This window comes from Drosophila subpulchrella, chromosome X (assembly GCF_014743375.2).
Source record: "Drosophila subpulchrella strain 33 F10 #4 breed RU33 chromosome X, RU_Dsub_v1.1 Primary Assembly, whole genome shotgun sequence".
Lineage (NCBI taxonomy): Eukaryota > Metazoa > Arthropoda > Insecta > Diptera > Drosophilidae > Drosophila > Drosophila subpulchrella.
The window spans coordinates 18,745,694-18,762,393 of NC_050613.1; the positions used below are offsets into that span (position 1 = coordinate 18,745,694).

General features: G+C 42.3%; 1 protein-coding gene across 2 annotated transcripts; it reads left to right on the forward strand.

Moving 5' to 3' along the window:
- Positions 1–290: 290 nt before the first annotated feature.
- LOC119556488 (homeobox protein B-H1) lies at positions 291–6,629 on the forward strand. Of its 2 annotated transcripts, none has more exons than XM_037868745.1 (3): positions 291–1,386; positions 4,500–4,728; positions 5,205–5,943. In XM_037868745.1, the coding sequence occupies exons 1-3, from the start codon at positions 510–512 to the stop codon at positions 5,797–5,799; spliced, it is 1,701 nt and encodes a 566-aa protein (XP_037724673.1). In that variant the 5' UTR covers positions 291–509; the 3' UTR covers positions 5,800–5,943. The 2 variants fall into 2 exon arrangements, with proteins under 2 accessions (XP_037724673.1, XP_037724674.1); XM_037868746.1 differs by having other exon boundaries at positions 1,203–1,391; positions 5,205–6,629.
- Positions 6,630–16,700: the final 10,071 nt, after the last annotated feature.

A 16,700-nucleotide genomic window follows, 5' to 3' on the forward strand; every position in this document is an offset into this window, starting at 1 on the left:
CGGCGTGGTGGATTCACCACACCGCCGGCAACATGGCGCTGCGTGCGAGCAGGACGGCTGATGAGATGGCGATACCCGGAGAGCGAGAGCCAGCGACTGGTCGCGACTGGCCGTCCTTTTCTGGCTTTCGGGGGTTAAGGCGGCCCAACCAACGCCTATGACAAAGTGGCAAATTTGTTGCCCGCCACCGCCGCCGCAGCCTCAGTCGCCGTTGACGCCGGCAGAGGCGTCGGCAGCGGCGGCTCGGGCAGGTGCGTTTCATAAACGCTCAGTCTCGTTTTGGCAGCCAAGCCGCTCACGACGTCGCTGGGTTTTGAAACTAAGATAAGGCCAAAGAAAAAAAGATACAATAACTAAGAGAACCCGACATCCTACAGACAGAGAACTTCCAGTGACTGTGCATTTTTTTAGTGAAGTGTTAAATAAATTTAAATAATATATATATTTAAAAAGCAATAAAAAAAGGGGAAGAGGCTAAAAGAGAACCCGTAACCCTGTGGGGGCTGGCTATGAAAGACTCGATGAGCATACTCACCCAAACGCCCAGCGAGCCCAACGCAGCGCATAACCAGCTGCTGCAGCAGCACCACCAGCTTCACCACCACCACTACGGCCTGCAGCCCCCGCCGGTGGCTTCCATTGGCATCCACATCCACGGCGGCACCACCACCATGTCCTCCGGCGGCGGCGGCGGCAGCACCACCACGGCAGCGGGCCTCAAGCCCAATCGATCCCGCTTCATGATCAACGACATTCTGGCGGGCAGTGCGGCGGCCGCCTTCTACAAGCAGCAGCAGCACCACCAACAGCAGTTGCAACACCACCACCAACACCACCACAACAACAACAACAACAACAATTCGGGCTCCAGCGGCGGCAGCAGTCCCGCTCACAACAACAACAACAATAATAATGGCGAAAGCTTCGAGGCACCCACCGCCACCGGTGGTGGAGCGGCCTTGCCACCTGCCCTGCACCACCCACAGCCACATCCGCATCCGCCACATCCACATCCGCACCAGCTGATGCATCCGCACGGCAAGCTGGGGCACTTTCCACCCACCGCCGGCGGCAATGGGTTAAATGTGGCCCAATATGCGGCGGCCATGCAACAGCACTATGCCGCTGCTGCTGCTGCGGCTGCTGCGCGCAACAATGCTGCTGCAGCTGCTGCTGCTGCGGCCGCTGCTGCTGCGGCAGCCGTTGGCGGGGGCGGGGGCGGAGGACCGCCCGGAGTGGGTGGCGGCGAGGTGGGCGGAGGGGTGGCGCCACCGAAGAGCGGCGATCTGGACGACAGCAGCGATTACCACGAGGAGAACGAGGACTGCGACAGCGATGAGGCGGGCGGCAGCGGCCACATGGACGATCACAGCGTTTGTAGCAATGGTGAGGTGAGCCTCTGTACTATGCGGGGGGTGGGGGAGGTAGTTAGGGGTTGAGGGTCGTGAGAACCCCTCTTATAGGATGATATTAGTCATCACCATACCAGTCTCAATTCAAATCACATTTCTTTAAAAATCTGCATAATTAAAAAACAGCAGAACAATTAGAGAACCAAAAATTAGGCCATAATAATAACGATTCTCTCTAACTCACAAATATTAATTTCTTCCAATAAGTTTTCACAGATTTGTAAAAACTATTTAAAAATGTGAGTCCCTTTAAAATATTCTTAACAGCCAAAAATAAGTGAAAGATCTTGGTGTGTAGGTAGATTAAAGTTCTGAAATAAATCTATACAAGACCATACGCAAAAAGTGTACCCAATCAAAGAGTTTTCAAAATTGGCCTGCTTTTAAAATTGTTTACTTAAAATAAAATATCTTTATTCTCTCAAGATTTGGAATTTGACAAGTTCTTAAATAAGAGTTAAGTTGATAAAATAGGTAATACCAAAAATACAAGTCTGATTAAGTTAGCTTTGTTGGTTTAACAGAAATGTATTTATAATCCAAACTGTAAACGTGGCCGACTGTCTCTTTTTATCTATTAGATGTTATTGTAACACTTGCTTAAATTATAAATCGATACTACTAAATTGAGATGTAATTTTCCTTTCAAAACATTTTGATAACAAGAAGACCAAACTCAAAACTTTTACGTTTAGGTTATATTGAATATCATAATTTAACGATCCAATAATTCTTCAGCAAGCTCTTGGGCAGAATAACTCGAATTCTGCCTTAATTCGTGCTAATGCTTTTGTTGTGAAACGCATTTCCCCATGGCCAATTAAAAGCCTAATTGAATTAAGTCAAAAACCAAGTAAGTCCGATGTGCGGCAGCCAAGTTCGTTGCCTAAGTCTTTTGTTTTGAAGCGTGCGCCTGAAAAAGGGGTAGGGGGGGTAGAGCGGCGTGGGTGGGGGGCGGTGCGGCGTTGGCGGCCCTCGTCGATGTCGCTTTGCAAAACAAACTGTAAAAATTATTGCATGACCATTTTACATTCTCGTTCTTGCTGCTTTTGCTTTTGTTGTGGTTTTAGTTGTATAGTAAACAAAAAAAAAATGCATTTTCACGCTTTGTTTGCGTCATTGCGAAGCTTCTAAAGACCCCCCGACCACTGCCCCCCCTCTCTCCTTAAACTGGGGGGCATGCACCTGCGGATCTGTGAGCTATTATGGCAGTATGGGGGCGTGGCACTGGCCTGGGGGCGGGGGGAGCTGCCTGAAATGCAGCAACAAAATGCAGTTTAAAAACGGCCACAGCCGCAGTACAAAAAAAAAGCATCTCAAATAATTACACACATCTCACTCGCGTATCTCCCCCTTCTGCTCCCCCTGTTATCTCACGCACCGGCCCCCCCCTCGCAATCATTTAATTGTGGAAATTGTTATAAAAATGCATTTAACCCCCTTTAATAGACGCCCCACGGCAATGGCAGCCGGGCAACAGAATAAAAAAAATGTTGCAGTCTGTTTGCTCATCTCATCGCCACTCGGTTCGCTTTTGGCCAGGTTTCCTGGAGCTCCGGCTCCAGCTCCATATCCACATCCATCACTCCATCTGGGCCCTGTTTTGTGCCATTTATTGCGGCAATTTCCTGTTGCCAATTGCACTTTTATAAACGGTAGTCGCGTCGGCCAGCTCCTTTGGGAAGATGGCCAGCGGGCAGGGAAGGCGGCAATCCGCCAATTCATCGGAATTTCGCAATTGCCCTGAACTGAAGATGCAAAAAAACAAACGATTATCGACCACTAGCATTTGATTTAAAAATATCCCTACGAACTGTAGTAGAAAATGTCATACATACCTTATAAAAACCTACAATTAAATCACAAAAATAATTCGGTTTGTTTAAATATATTTAGTGAGAGCATCAATTACGAGAGTTTAATTTTTACAACACGTTTTCACATTTTATTTGGCCTTTATTTATGGCTTTCCAGTATTGTCTCTCTCAAAAATGTTCCACAAATTATCGCCCGCAAATCGATAACTCACTAAGTCGGCGCCAACATTCGTGAGTAATTTACTTTAATTGAAAATTAATTTTATTCAATTGCGGCATTATCGCTCATTTATCGCTGCCATTAATCATTTATCGTTTTCGTTTTATATGTTAAGCGACTTTCGCCTTGGCGGCAGTATAAGCTCTTGATTAGCGATGATATGTACAAATAATTAGCATGTATTTTCATTTGATTCATATTTCAAAGTTTAATACTAGGGGCAGTTGTTAGACAAATACTGAAATGTTGTTTAATTTCAATTTGGGATGACAAACACTTTATGAACTACTACTAGTTCTACTGCTTCAAAGCCTAAAGGTGGTAAAAATGTTATTAAGACTTTAGTGTGTTTTCAATCAGTTTAAAATTACCTCCAAATGCTGTTGAATTTTTGGGGTAAACAATGGCCACTTCCCCCTTTCTATTCTAAGCCCATTCACCTCCACTTTGCAGACCAATTTTAAATGCGGCACTTGGCAAATTTTCGCTTTAAATAATTTAACGCTTGAGAGTTTGCTTAACCCCCTTGAGCCCCTTAACACCCTCCTGACCATGGGCCAAAAAACTCGCTCTCGCTTATCGGGTAACCACAATCGGTTGAATTTACATAAATTTTATGTACTAAAAGGCCGCTTTTCCACCTTTTCTGGCCAAGAACACTGCTCGCCGAAATGGGGGGTGAGTTGTCCGGCGTGGCTATCTCTCGTGCGCCTTTTTGTGGCAAGTTTAGACATTTTGCCATACGGTTTTATTGCACTTACACACACGAACCGCTTTGTGAGCGGAAGCGGCAATTGCGTGGCCATAAACGAGCCTCTAACTGTTTCTGCAACTGTTTTAACAGATCGCACAGCGATCTGAATCGAATTAGCCGGACTTTGGCAGATGGCCTTTCAAAAGACGACTACATATGAATAGCTAAGATATGGTTTTCTTTATTTAACATTCACTGTTTAAATGATATGGTAGACCTATAAGCCTGTAGATAGTTTTTAGCATTGTAATACTTTACATTATATATATTAATAATTATTATTAAATTTCTTCCAGGCGGCAAGGACGACGACGGCAACAGCGTGAAGAGCGGTTCCGCCAGCGACATCAGCGGCCTGAGCAAGAAGCAGCGGAAGGCGCGTACCGCCTTCACGGACCACCAACTGCAGACGCTGGAGAAGTCCTTCGAGCGGCAGAAGTACCTCAGCGTCCAGGAGCGGCAGGAGCTGGCCCACAAGCTGGACCTCAGCGACTGCCAGGTGAAAACCTGGTACCAGAACCGCAGGTGGGTCTCACGAAAGCAAAGATTAATTGTTTTTATAAGGTAGTTAAAATGCACAAATATATGATTGGTTTTTATAAATGTATAAATTTAAACATCAATAATATTTGGAATATATGGAAAATAATAGATAGAATGATTATATTTTAGAAACTTGAAGTCATAGGCGGTTTTTCTATACATAAATTAGAAAGAAGAAAAGAAAGTAAATTTACTAAATTAAGTTCTGTTTTGTAAATTTTAAGATACCTAAAACCCAAGTCAAATACTTTTTGAAGTGTATAAGAGGAAATTCCAAACAGCCTTGGACATGTTAAATTTATATTCTTTCCAAACTGTTTTTATATTTTATGAGTGTGTAAGATCAAGTTCTAAATAACTTTAGGCATGTTAAATATTATTTATAACTATTATTAATTTACAAAAGCCTTGCAAAGTAAAATATGTAATAAATACATTTTGTATATTTTTTTTTGCAGAACCAAATGGAAGCGGCAGACCGCCGTGGGCCTGGAACTGCTGGCGGAGGCCGGCAACTTCGCGGCCTTCCAGCGGCTGTACGGCGGATCGCCTTACCTGGGCGCCTGGCCGTATGCGGCCGCCGCCGGAGCCGCCCACGGGGCCACGCCCCACACGAACATCGACATCTACTACCGCCAAGCGGCCGCCGCAGCCGCCATGCAGAAGCCGCTGCCCTACAACCTGTACGCCGGCGTTCCGTCCGTCGGCGTGGGCGTGGGAGTGGGCGTGGGTCCGGCTCCCTTCTCCCACCTATCCGCCTCCAGTTCGCTGTCCTCGCTGAGCAGCTACTATCAGAGTGCGGCGGCTGCGGCTGCCGCGAATCCGGGCGGACCGCATGCGGTGCCGCCACCGCCGCCTTCAGTGGGCGGTGGGGGATCGCCGCCGAGCGGAGTGGTCAAACCGCTTCCGGGCCGCTCCGACCACGCCGCCTCCGCCTCCCCACCGCCAAGGCCGCCGTCGACGCCCAGTCCGACGCTCAATCCGGGCAGTCCGCCCGGGCGGTCCGTCGACAGCTGTTCGCAGTCGGACGACGAGGACCAGATTCAGGTGTGAGCGGTACGGAGGTTGCAGTCCGGCGATCGTATCATCGATCATCATTGGCCTTGTGCTGTCTCAAAAACGTGATATTTAAGGGGATACCAACTACATTTCAATCTAATACCTATCAAAAACTAAGAAATCAAGAGATTATATTAGGGGATTTTCAGTTTGGAATTTAGCTGGCTACATATCATGTTTTTTCTGTTTTTAAATTGTTTTTTTATACTATTTGATTGATATTTACTTAAATTGATCACAGATTGTATTAATCAAATACCATATCATCCATGCTTTTTATGGTTCCAACTTAAGTACAAAAGTATTTGGTTTAAATTTATTAGAAATATAATTGAAGGCATTTATAAACTTAAGACCAAAATCACAAAAGCTTGCATTTGTATAGCTTATTTATAGGTCAAAAGTAGCACAAAAATGTTCAGTATTGAAGCGAGATGGTATGGATGACAAAAATATATTTTTCAAAACACCATATCCCCAAGAATTCACGTTTTTGAGAATGTGCCAAAGCCCAGCTTGTCTGTGTGTGTGTGCTTGTGTGTGTATATAATCATATATCTGTATGCGTGTGCTTGCTTAATTTATTTGATTTGCTTTTAGTAACTTATTCAAAATGTTTTTTAAACCTTTTTTTTAACATAAGATAATGGAATAAAATTAAAACGAAAATATTTATTTGAATGTTGTAAAAACTAGCAGCCAAAAAAGCAAAAGAGTTTTGTATAGTTAAGCCTAACCACGAAATGTATTATCGAATAAACCCATTTTTTTTTTGGTAGCCTAGACCTATAAACGTTGTAACTGTAAAATGTAAAGTATATTTAACCGCATATTTTTTTGTCTAAATAAAAAATAACAATACTATGAAAATAGAGCAATCGTTCTGTTGGACTTCATGGGGGATGGGGGATGGAATGGGGGGGGACGTAGGTTGGACGTGTCCCGGGGCAATTAAAATAATGACCAACAGAAACAATTTACAAACGATGTGAGGGCGAGGGTGGGGGATATACGACGACGTGCGAGCCAACCCCTAATGATAATAATTGCATGCAAAATGCATTTAACCGCAATTAGTGCATTTATTAGGCCAAAAGTTGATATATTGAATAACTGCCACCGTTGGCCACCAGTTGGCCAAAAGCAGGGGCGTCGTTCGGCGGGGGGCAGGCGTCGAGCGGTTATGGCCATGTTCGGCATTGCGTGCTCGCATGCAAGCGGCGCTGCAGGCCAGTCCCAGCAAACGATCCTTGAAGTCCGAGTTCGAGTTCGAGTCCAAGGATTCGCAGAGGGACCCAGACAACCAGCTGACTGAATCCAAGGGGTTCCAGATGGATCCCATGGGTTACGAGTACTTTAAGGTGATAAAGTTCTGGACCTTCATTTTATACATCTTTTGGGGAATTTTCAAAACAGACATCCTAAATTATTTATTTTTTCAGGTAAGCAAAAAAAAAATTTTTTTTTTCTTAGTTAATATATTGATATCAAAATTGATAGTACTTGTACTATATTTAATAAATAAAAACCCAATATTACAATATTTTTTTTTCATGTTTAGGGCCACCCTTCCCAGTAGGTTGTCACAGGGTGGACCTTGTTTCTACCCCATTTCAGAACTCTTCTGCTCTGCGTTTTTGTTGGCAGCACGCGTGTTCTGGGTTCCCAGCCTGGAGTTTCGGGTTTCCAGTTTCTTGTGCTCGTGTTTTTGCGCCTTCATCGACAAATTGGCCGCAATGTTCAAATTGCTGTTGGCCTAAAACAAAAGAAACGCTTGGCAGGACAATGAAATGACAACAAAAACACGTCGCTGGCCAGCGGGCAACCGTTCATTAAAGACAAATGACACAAGACAGAAACGGCACGTACTCTCTCTCTTTCGCTCCGCTATCGCCGTCCCACTCAATTAAACACGACCGTTGCTTCAGTTTCAGTTTACTCAGATGCTTGCTAATTATGGTCAGCAATGAAAATGAAAACCATTTTGCAGAGGCATTGGAAAAGTGGTAGGAAAAGCGATGTATTTCGTATATTTTGTATAAATTTCCACTAAGTATTTTTCAAATTCAGTTAGGTATTTATCATCTGTAATATGTTAATAATATATACAATTATTAAGAAATTCGTACTAAGTATTGAAAATGATATATCATATTTATCATCTGTAACATGCATGAATTTTAACCACTTCTGGGAATTCTTTTTTCGAATTCGCACTCTTTTCATTTATAAATTTCGTAAGTAAACACGAAATTGGCTGCGGATTCATGTATAAATTAAAGACACATCATCAGGCGTTTGATATGCAAACTCATGGAATCCAAAGAGCTGGAAGTCAGCCATTGGGGAATTGAGGACTGGAGGAGTCGACCCCGGACGCATTTATGAAATGAAGCAGAAATATTGCCTGCTTACTGTGCTGTAACCAATTTGCATGGAAATCAGGCGCCGACTGTCAAAGTACCTGCCACACATGGCCGCCATCCTCGCACACAGACATCCAATTAGCCGCACATTTTTGTGGGTGGACCAACATCACCGGCATCGGGATCACCCTGCTCCATCACCATACCATCATCATCACCATCGTCCTCATCTGCAGCCACCACAATTCGCTTAAGCAGCCAATCAGCCAACAGGGTGGATAAATCAAAAGGAAGGAGATTTATCATGGAACTTGGATTTATAGCAAGGATTCTTATAAAATGTATACAAATCGTGTAACTTATATGGACCTTATACTTATTGTAATTAAATTCTATATAAAATAATATAGATAAGCTAAGTACTAGCTAAAAATAGGGATATTTGAGTAACAACAACCATTTAATATATAATAATTTAAATATTATTATATTATATTACATTATTACTATGAATATATATTTTTTTATAATAGGTAAATGCTGCTGTTAAATAAAAATACTCAAGATGTAATATGGTGTATTGCACTGATTTATAAAATGCCTTTCATGTTTATATAGTTTTAATTTGAATGAATACTTTTCTTAAGCATCCAAACATTGGTTAGTTTCCTCCCATATTCATTACTGTATTGATTTTTATAATTATTTCGCCACGGTTTTCCCTGAAAACTCTGAAATTCGCAGGATAAACACAGGGCAGAAAGCGGGGGCTGGACGAGCGGACCGGAAGAACGCCCACGATTCGCGGATTTTCCCCCGAAAATTGCGAACGGATGTGGCCAACCGACCAACCCTCAACCACCCACTCACCTGCACTTTCCACCTGCAATTTTCGTTCAGCGAAATGTGTAATTTACAAATAAAAGGGAAAACGAAATTAAAAGTTTATGCTCGCAGGAATGGGAAATCGACTTTGTTTGCATTTAATTTGCACTCTGGTTTTTTTACCTTTGATTCCTTGCTGTTTTTTCTGTTTTATTTCATTTTTTATTCGCATTTTGTTGATTTCTGTGCGAGTGACACTGGACATATGCCATTAATAAGTGGCTTGTTTTTACTGCTTATTTAATTTAATTCTGATTTTTTTCCCGATTCCGATCCCAATCCCGATTCTTGTAACAAATGGTTCGGGCGAGTTAATCTCCGTTCTGTATAATTTGTCACATTTTGCCATGGCTGCATTAACTATTTACCCTCGCCCACCCCGATTTATATACATATGTATCCCATAGATTGCATTTTAAATAATCATTTGACAGGGAACGGAAATTGCGCTTAATTGCCAGCAAGTTGGGTTTTTCATTTGATTTTTACCCTGTTTTATCTGTCGTTTGCTTTTTTCCAACTCGTGTTGAGATAATTGCGCTTAAATAAATATTTGCCCGATAATTGCAAAATGTTTGTTATTCTCTGCACTCTGCCAATCGCTTTGTTGGGATAATTGAACTTGGTCATGGATTTGCCGAAACGGGGGATGTGAAAACCTGTTAATTAGTTCTATATTCTGAGGATTCTTAAAAACATGAATAGTTTTTAAATATTATTATTAACTTATATACAAAAATAAGATCGATTTAATCCTATACAATATGATCGATATAAAGCGATATAATATGATCCACCTTTTTTTCTCTTCGCCAATTCTTTTAATTTCCCGAAATTAGGGCATTCTACTGGCGGTACTTTGGCAATTTTCCCTCGTTTTGCGAAGCGCAGGAACGCCTAAAAGGCGGCATGCAAAAATTGTACGTGTTTGTTTTCGCTCCCCTGGCTTTCGGCTTCGGCTTTCGCCTCTTCTGGCAGCGATTATATTCAATAATTGTGTGCATTTAGATAAGTTACAAGCCTCGAGGGCCGCAGACAACCGGGCCGGCCACTCTGGGCCACTTTCCCGGGCTTTTGGGCCAAATGGAGGCCAGTCACGCCATCGCAATGCAACTGGGCCCGGCGGCCACTGGTGTGTAGGTGTTGAAAGCGGCTGCAGGCCAGGGAATCCAGGGAATCCGGGCGATCCAGGGAGTATCCAGGGGATCCGGGGGCAGTCGGGGAATCCGGGGAACCGCCTGGCAAATTGGCCGGCGCAGAAATGTGTCGGAAGTCTTTAGTAAAAGTTAAATAGAAAGCATATAAGAGATTTATATGCCCTCGCCGGCTGTAGTTATGCAAATTATTTGCCGAGGGCCTCTCCAGATGCTTAAAGACTTGGCTTTTTCTTCGAGTTTAATCATTCAAATGGATCTGAGCTTGGGCTACATATCTGATAATAAAAATCAGCTCGCTTTGTTCTGCTTAAAAGCCTATAGATCATCATTTTCAAAGTATTGAAAATAGTAAGTAATCACAATAATGCTAGAGCCAAAAAAACCTTTATAATACAATTTAATAGTAAAGAAATTCACTCATTTTTGAAAATGGTTGAAAATATTGTAAGGCTTACTTTAGGAAATGAGGGAAATTCAAATTTACATTTAACAAATTTATTAATTTTATGGTCAAAACCCAATTTATCCGCTCAAAAATATTAAGGAAATTAACTTGTCCACATAATACATACTTGATTAGACTGCCAACTGAATGACCTTAAGCTTGGAATAAAATGTAGGAAATTAAAATGAACACAATCTGTGACAAATATGAGCCATTTATCTCTGCGGTGGCAAATTGAATGGGTTTCCGAGAGGTGTAACCTCCGTTGTCCCTTTCAAAGACCATAAATCTCGGTTACTTCCGGTGGCTCGCACACCCGAAGTGCCCGAAGGTCCTGGGCTTCCTCTCTAATGGCTTCCTTAGGCCGCTCTAAACTGCATATCCTTGGGCCCTGAAAGTGCAGTGGGTGGATGGTAGACCCCATTTTTACTCCCGCCAGCATTTTCCGCGGACTGTCATCGTCTTTGTCCATTCGGCAGCCGTTGCTTTGATTTATGTGCATTATCCTGGCCACGTGTGCGCACAAATTGATCCTTTATGAGCATTTTGCGGTTGATAATGCAGCGGCACGTGCCGAAATGCCGAGCGTTAAGTGTAAATGATAAGCTCGTCCTTGGGTCCTTGAGTGGGCGGATAAAGTGGGTGTACATAGGGCCCTTCTTGGGGGTTAAGTGTTAGTTTGTTTTCGGGCCGCTTTCGAGTGACTCGGAGTGCTTGACATGTGACACCTTTTGTGCGTCCTGCTCGCTGTTAGTTTTTCCTTTTCGATTTTAAAGCGCTTAGTGCCCGGGATAAATCCCAAATGCCACTTCACACTTAATTTGCTCATAATGCCCGGCGTAATCCCTTGACTGGGCCGCAGGACAACCCCTGCTAATATCCTGCCAATTACGCCGGCAGCAACAATATTTTCCCTGCCATTTTCCACCACCACGGCAACACAATCACCACCGAAAAACAGTAGCGAAGTCTTAGGAGATTTTACAAAAACACAGTGAGGATCGTATCGGATCGGATCGGATCGGATAGTATCGGATCAGATGGGTTGGATCTTATCACTCCGCTGGCCCGTTCACATATGCCGGGCCTAATGTGACAAATTCATCGAGTCCCAGTCGCCGATGTCCTTTTTCCAGCAGCAGCATCGCTGATAGGGCGCCAAATCCCCGTTTGTGTATACTTTTTTTGCCGCACTCTAATCCCCCGGAACCATTGACAAATTGAGATGGCTGGCCGCCGATAGAAAATGGCAACAAATGTTTTAATTTGGAATTTGGAACTCTTCCTCCTCGCAGGATTAGGACAGAAGTGGCGGAAAAAGGACACGGGCAGTTGTTCAGCTGTGAAAAGCGTTTGCCAGTCCATCTGATCAGTTAAATATGATCTCAAACTTTGAATATTAGCCGATAGCAATCGGTTGCCACAAGGCCTTGTATAGAGAAAATATTCAAATTGGCTTGGGGTTTTTTGTTTTAAAATATATGTAATGGTCTGGTGGACTTAACAATTGTATCACTGATAAAAAAACGTGGTAGACATGAAAATACTAAATATTTTGCAATTATAATTCATTTAGGGACTTTAAACTTCTGCTTTATTCTTTTGTCCAACATACTGAACATTTTTGGGTTGAAAAAAAAAGAATCTTTCTTGATGTAACTTGGCCAAAAATGGTCGGATATCTAAAAGGCATACTGATTTGAAAAGCTAACAAGCTGGATAAAAGATCGCAATCATTTTTTGGCCGATTATAAAGTTTTCAATTTTTCCCAAATTTTCACTTTTTTTGTAACATCATCATTTTTTGCGAAAATTGGTCAAAAATAAAATTTTTAAGGTGTGAATGCCAATTGATTGGGAATTTCATTACGAGTTCAACAAGGTATGACATTCCATACTTGGACCTTTACTTTTATTGTTTCGCCCAAAAAACTGAACATTTTTGGGTTGAAAAAAGGATTTTAATTTTTTTGACGAAAATTCGATATTTTTCATTGTCCTTCCTTGTAACTTGGCAAAAAATGGACTGAAATCTAAAAGGCATACTGTTTTGGAAAGCTAACAAGCTGGATAAAAGATCGCAATCATTTTTTGGCCGATTATAAAGACTTCAATTTTTCCCAAATTTTCACTTTTTTTGTAAGGGGTAACATCATAATTTTTTGTGAAAATTGGTCAAAAATAAAATTTTTAAGGTGTGAATGCCAATTGATTGGGATTTTTATTACGAGTTCAACGAGGTATGACTTTCCATATTTGGAACATTACTTTTATTGTTTTGCCCAAAAAACTTAATATTTTTGGTTTGAAAAAAGAGATTTTATATTTTTGGCGAAAATTGGATGTAACATCATAATTTTTGCGAAAATTGGTCAAAAATAAAATTTTTAAGGTGTGAATCCCAATTGATTGGGGATTTTATTACGAATTCAACAAGGTATGACATTCCATTTTTGGACCATTATTTTTATTGTTTCGCCCAAAATACTATTTTTTAGGATTGATTAACACTTTTTTACAGCTTGTTTGTAAATTAGATATAATTTAAATTCTAACTAAAATATTTTTAAAAAGTAAAGGTATTCCCCATAGCGAGGACTATTTTTCATTAATCGTTCACCTTTATTTTTCACCTGATCACGATTCCCATGCGAGTTAATAGAGTTCACAAGGCCGGGCGAATCGGCAAGTCAGAGCCAATGATGCCTTTTAATATTTGATTTTCTTTTTTGCTCTTTATACCATTGCCATTTTATGGCAATTTCCAATTTCCAATTATAACGCAATGCGATTGCGTGCCACAAATGACAAGCTCTTATGAATTCGCGAGCCGTTGCCCCGGAATTATGATTTCCTATGCCTCAGCCTTGACTGTGGGAAGCCCTTGAAAGGATCGCCCCTTCAGGGGAGGCACCCACACACTGGACGGGAAAGGACAGGAAACCAAACAGGCCAAAAGGATGAGCTCGAATTATGCCCATCGACATCGACTTCGACTTCGACTTCGACCACATCCTAACCAATTATGGTCATTAAATTGGCATTTGAAATGCTGAAAGGCTGGCGGGCCCAAGGTATACCGAAACTATTTAATTCTGATTTAATTCTCTGGCGGCGGTCAGCGGTGCAGAATGCAGAGTGCCACCCGTACGGTGAACAACTGTCATAAAAATCACGCAGCGGAAATTATTTTGTCACCATTTATAATTGCATTGTCACAGCGCCAGTCAATAGTGCTCGGCGCTGCTGTTATTATTGTGATTGGAGGGTGTTGAAAGTAACACCCCGCACATTAAATCAAGTGCCACCCCAGCCACCCAGCCACCCAACCACCCACCCAGCCACCCATCGTCATACATAAATTATTGAAAAACCATTCTACAAATAAACCCGGCGGAGCCAACAAGGACTCGCCAGACAAGTAAATAAAAGCCACCACCTTTTGGGCCACGGGCAGGAAAAGGACACGCTCTGCCTGTGTTGATTGCTTTGACAAGACCGCAAATAAAGCAGTAAATAACTGGCAAGTGGGTGGATGGGTGGATTTTACTGGGTGGTTTCGTGGGATTTCGGTTGACACCGGACCCGGTTACATTGCGCATACGCCGCGTGATCCACTTGCAGATTCAGGGGAATCTTCATAAGTGCACAAATAGCTACGCCATTTTGGTAATATTTCCTTTTGGGGTTTCACTTGGTTCAAAGATATACAAAATATAATTATACTCCTATATCCAGGGTTGTAGTTAGATTATATTTACTTTAGAGGGTTTCTAGATCTATACAATATTTTACACCAATTTCAAGTATTTTATGCTTGGTATGGTAAATTTGCTTTTAATGTAGAATGGAAATACAAAACACAAACACTAATAATCAAAGATATACAAAATATATAAAGATTTATTGAAGTATCCAGAGGTTTATTTGGATTATATTTAATTAGGACGGTTTCTAGATCTATATCATGGCATGGAAAATGAAGTAATCATTTGTAGAATGCAAAAACTAAATATAGACATCAATTTCTAAATCTATATATTTTAAATACATTACTGCAAACACTTAAGATTTTTTTCGTAATGCTATCAGTTTACTTTTCAATTGATTTTGCCCCACTGTGCACGGTTGGCCTCGCCGCAGGCAAATCCAATTAATTTCATAGCGCCTAAAAACTTTAAGCGCAAGCGTCGAAGCATAGCTAACGCAGCCTCCTTGCGGCGCCTCAAACCCCCTTTCCGCAGCCACTGCCCTCGCCCACTCCACCCCCCCCCCCCTGGCAATTGCCAGCATTCGTGGGTCGTCAGCTTCCGTTTCCGTTTGAACGAGTGCCCGTCTATTTATTTGCAAATGCAACTTGTCCAATTTGACAGTTGTCGCTTGCGAATGTCACCCAGTAAATCCCAATCCCAGTCCCAATGGCAATCCCAATTCCAAGCCTCCTCCTCCTCCAGTGAAGCGGAAAGTGTGAAGGCCTGTAACGAGGCATATTGCGATTGGATTTGTGTAAATTTATTTATGTTAATTAGTTTCAATTTGATTTAATTTGCCCGGCGAGGCAAACCGAATGGGGAAACGCAGGGGCAGGGGGCCTGCTGGCAATTAAAAGCACGTTAAAAACGCATTTAGCAAGCCATACGGATGCGGGGTGGCTATATCTTGGGACCCGTTTAGGCCGAAAACGAAATCGGCTAATGACAGCCGCATCAATCCGCTGCGCTAACAAAGCGTTGAAGAAATCACTTTACCAGCGGCGTCCCATAAAACGCAGCTCGCCGGCTGAGAAATGGGCCCCGAAAAGGATCTGAACGATCTGTGGTTCGTGGATTGTGTATCCCAGTTCTTAGTTCCCAGTTCCCCGATCTCAGTTCCCCGATCTCCAAACCCAAGACGAAATGACAACGAGACATGCGAGCAAATGAAATCAAATCAAAAGCAAATCACTCGGGACCCGCGAGCCCGGCTCCTTCGACGAAAACTCTAATTTGTTGATAATTTGCGAGCGCAGCTGAGTTTGTATACTCGGTTGCCGACTTCGACTTGGGTATATATCAGAGGTCCGCTGACCGCCAACGATGCCCCACGGGTGACTCTCGGGATCGGGCTGGCCGTATGCTATAGGATGCTATATGTTCTGGCGGATCGGCCGGCGGCTGGGCAAACTCACCAAGCGGTACTTCCGCTGGTTGGCCAAAATAAAAAGGAAACTTGGTGGAAACGCAAGTCAAGACTAGGAAATACCCAGCAAAAAATATATATTTAGGGCTACAAAAACGTATTCTTTGAAGAAAAAGAAAAACAACTTTATAATCTATCAATACATTAGGTAATTTCTTTAAGTTAGCAAAACAACATATTCTGTTTAAGGCCACCAATACATTCTATTGTTTCATTAGATTACTTTTCTTAACGATTCTATTAAAACGATAATACAAAAATAAAAGAACCGTAAGATAAGAAAATTATAATAAATTATTTTAAATATTTTTTTTAAAGATGACACCATAAATAAATGATTGAAAATTCAAAGAAGAAATATTGTCCAAATGCATATTTTCCCAGGGTAGCAATACTTCTCGAATCCCAATAAGATGGGATGGCTAAAAAGCCAGAAAGAGACGCGGACTGGTGCTGCTTGGATTTATGGCGCACAGCGCCAACTGCCAATTTAAAGACAATTTGGCCAAGAGGCGCGATTTCAGCTAAATTGCAACACAAATGCAAACAATTAGGGACTTCTCTTTGTGCCGCAGCAGTGCAGTTGCAGCGGTTGCAGCCGCCCCAAACTGGAAGGTCACCAGAACTCGGAGAGATCCCACAGATGACAGATGATCTTTCAGTACCCTCGAAATATCGCCCCAGTTGAGCGTCGAAATTAATTGGTTTTTAACGCGGGGCGACGATGGATAAAAATGGGAATAAGATGGTTTGGCTTCGGGTTGGCTGGTTAACTGCTCAGGTTGCGTAAGAACAGAAGCAGAAATGGATTAAAATTGAGGAAGCTTGGAGCTTGGAGAACACCCACGGATCTAGGCCTTTTTA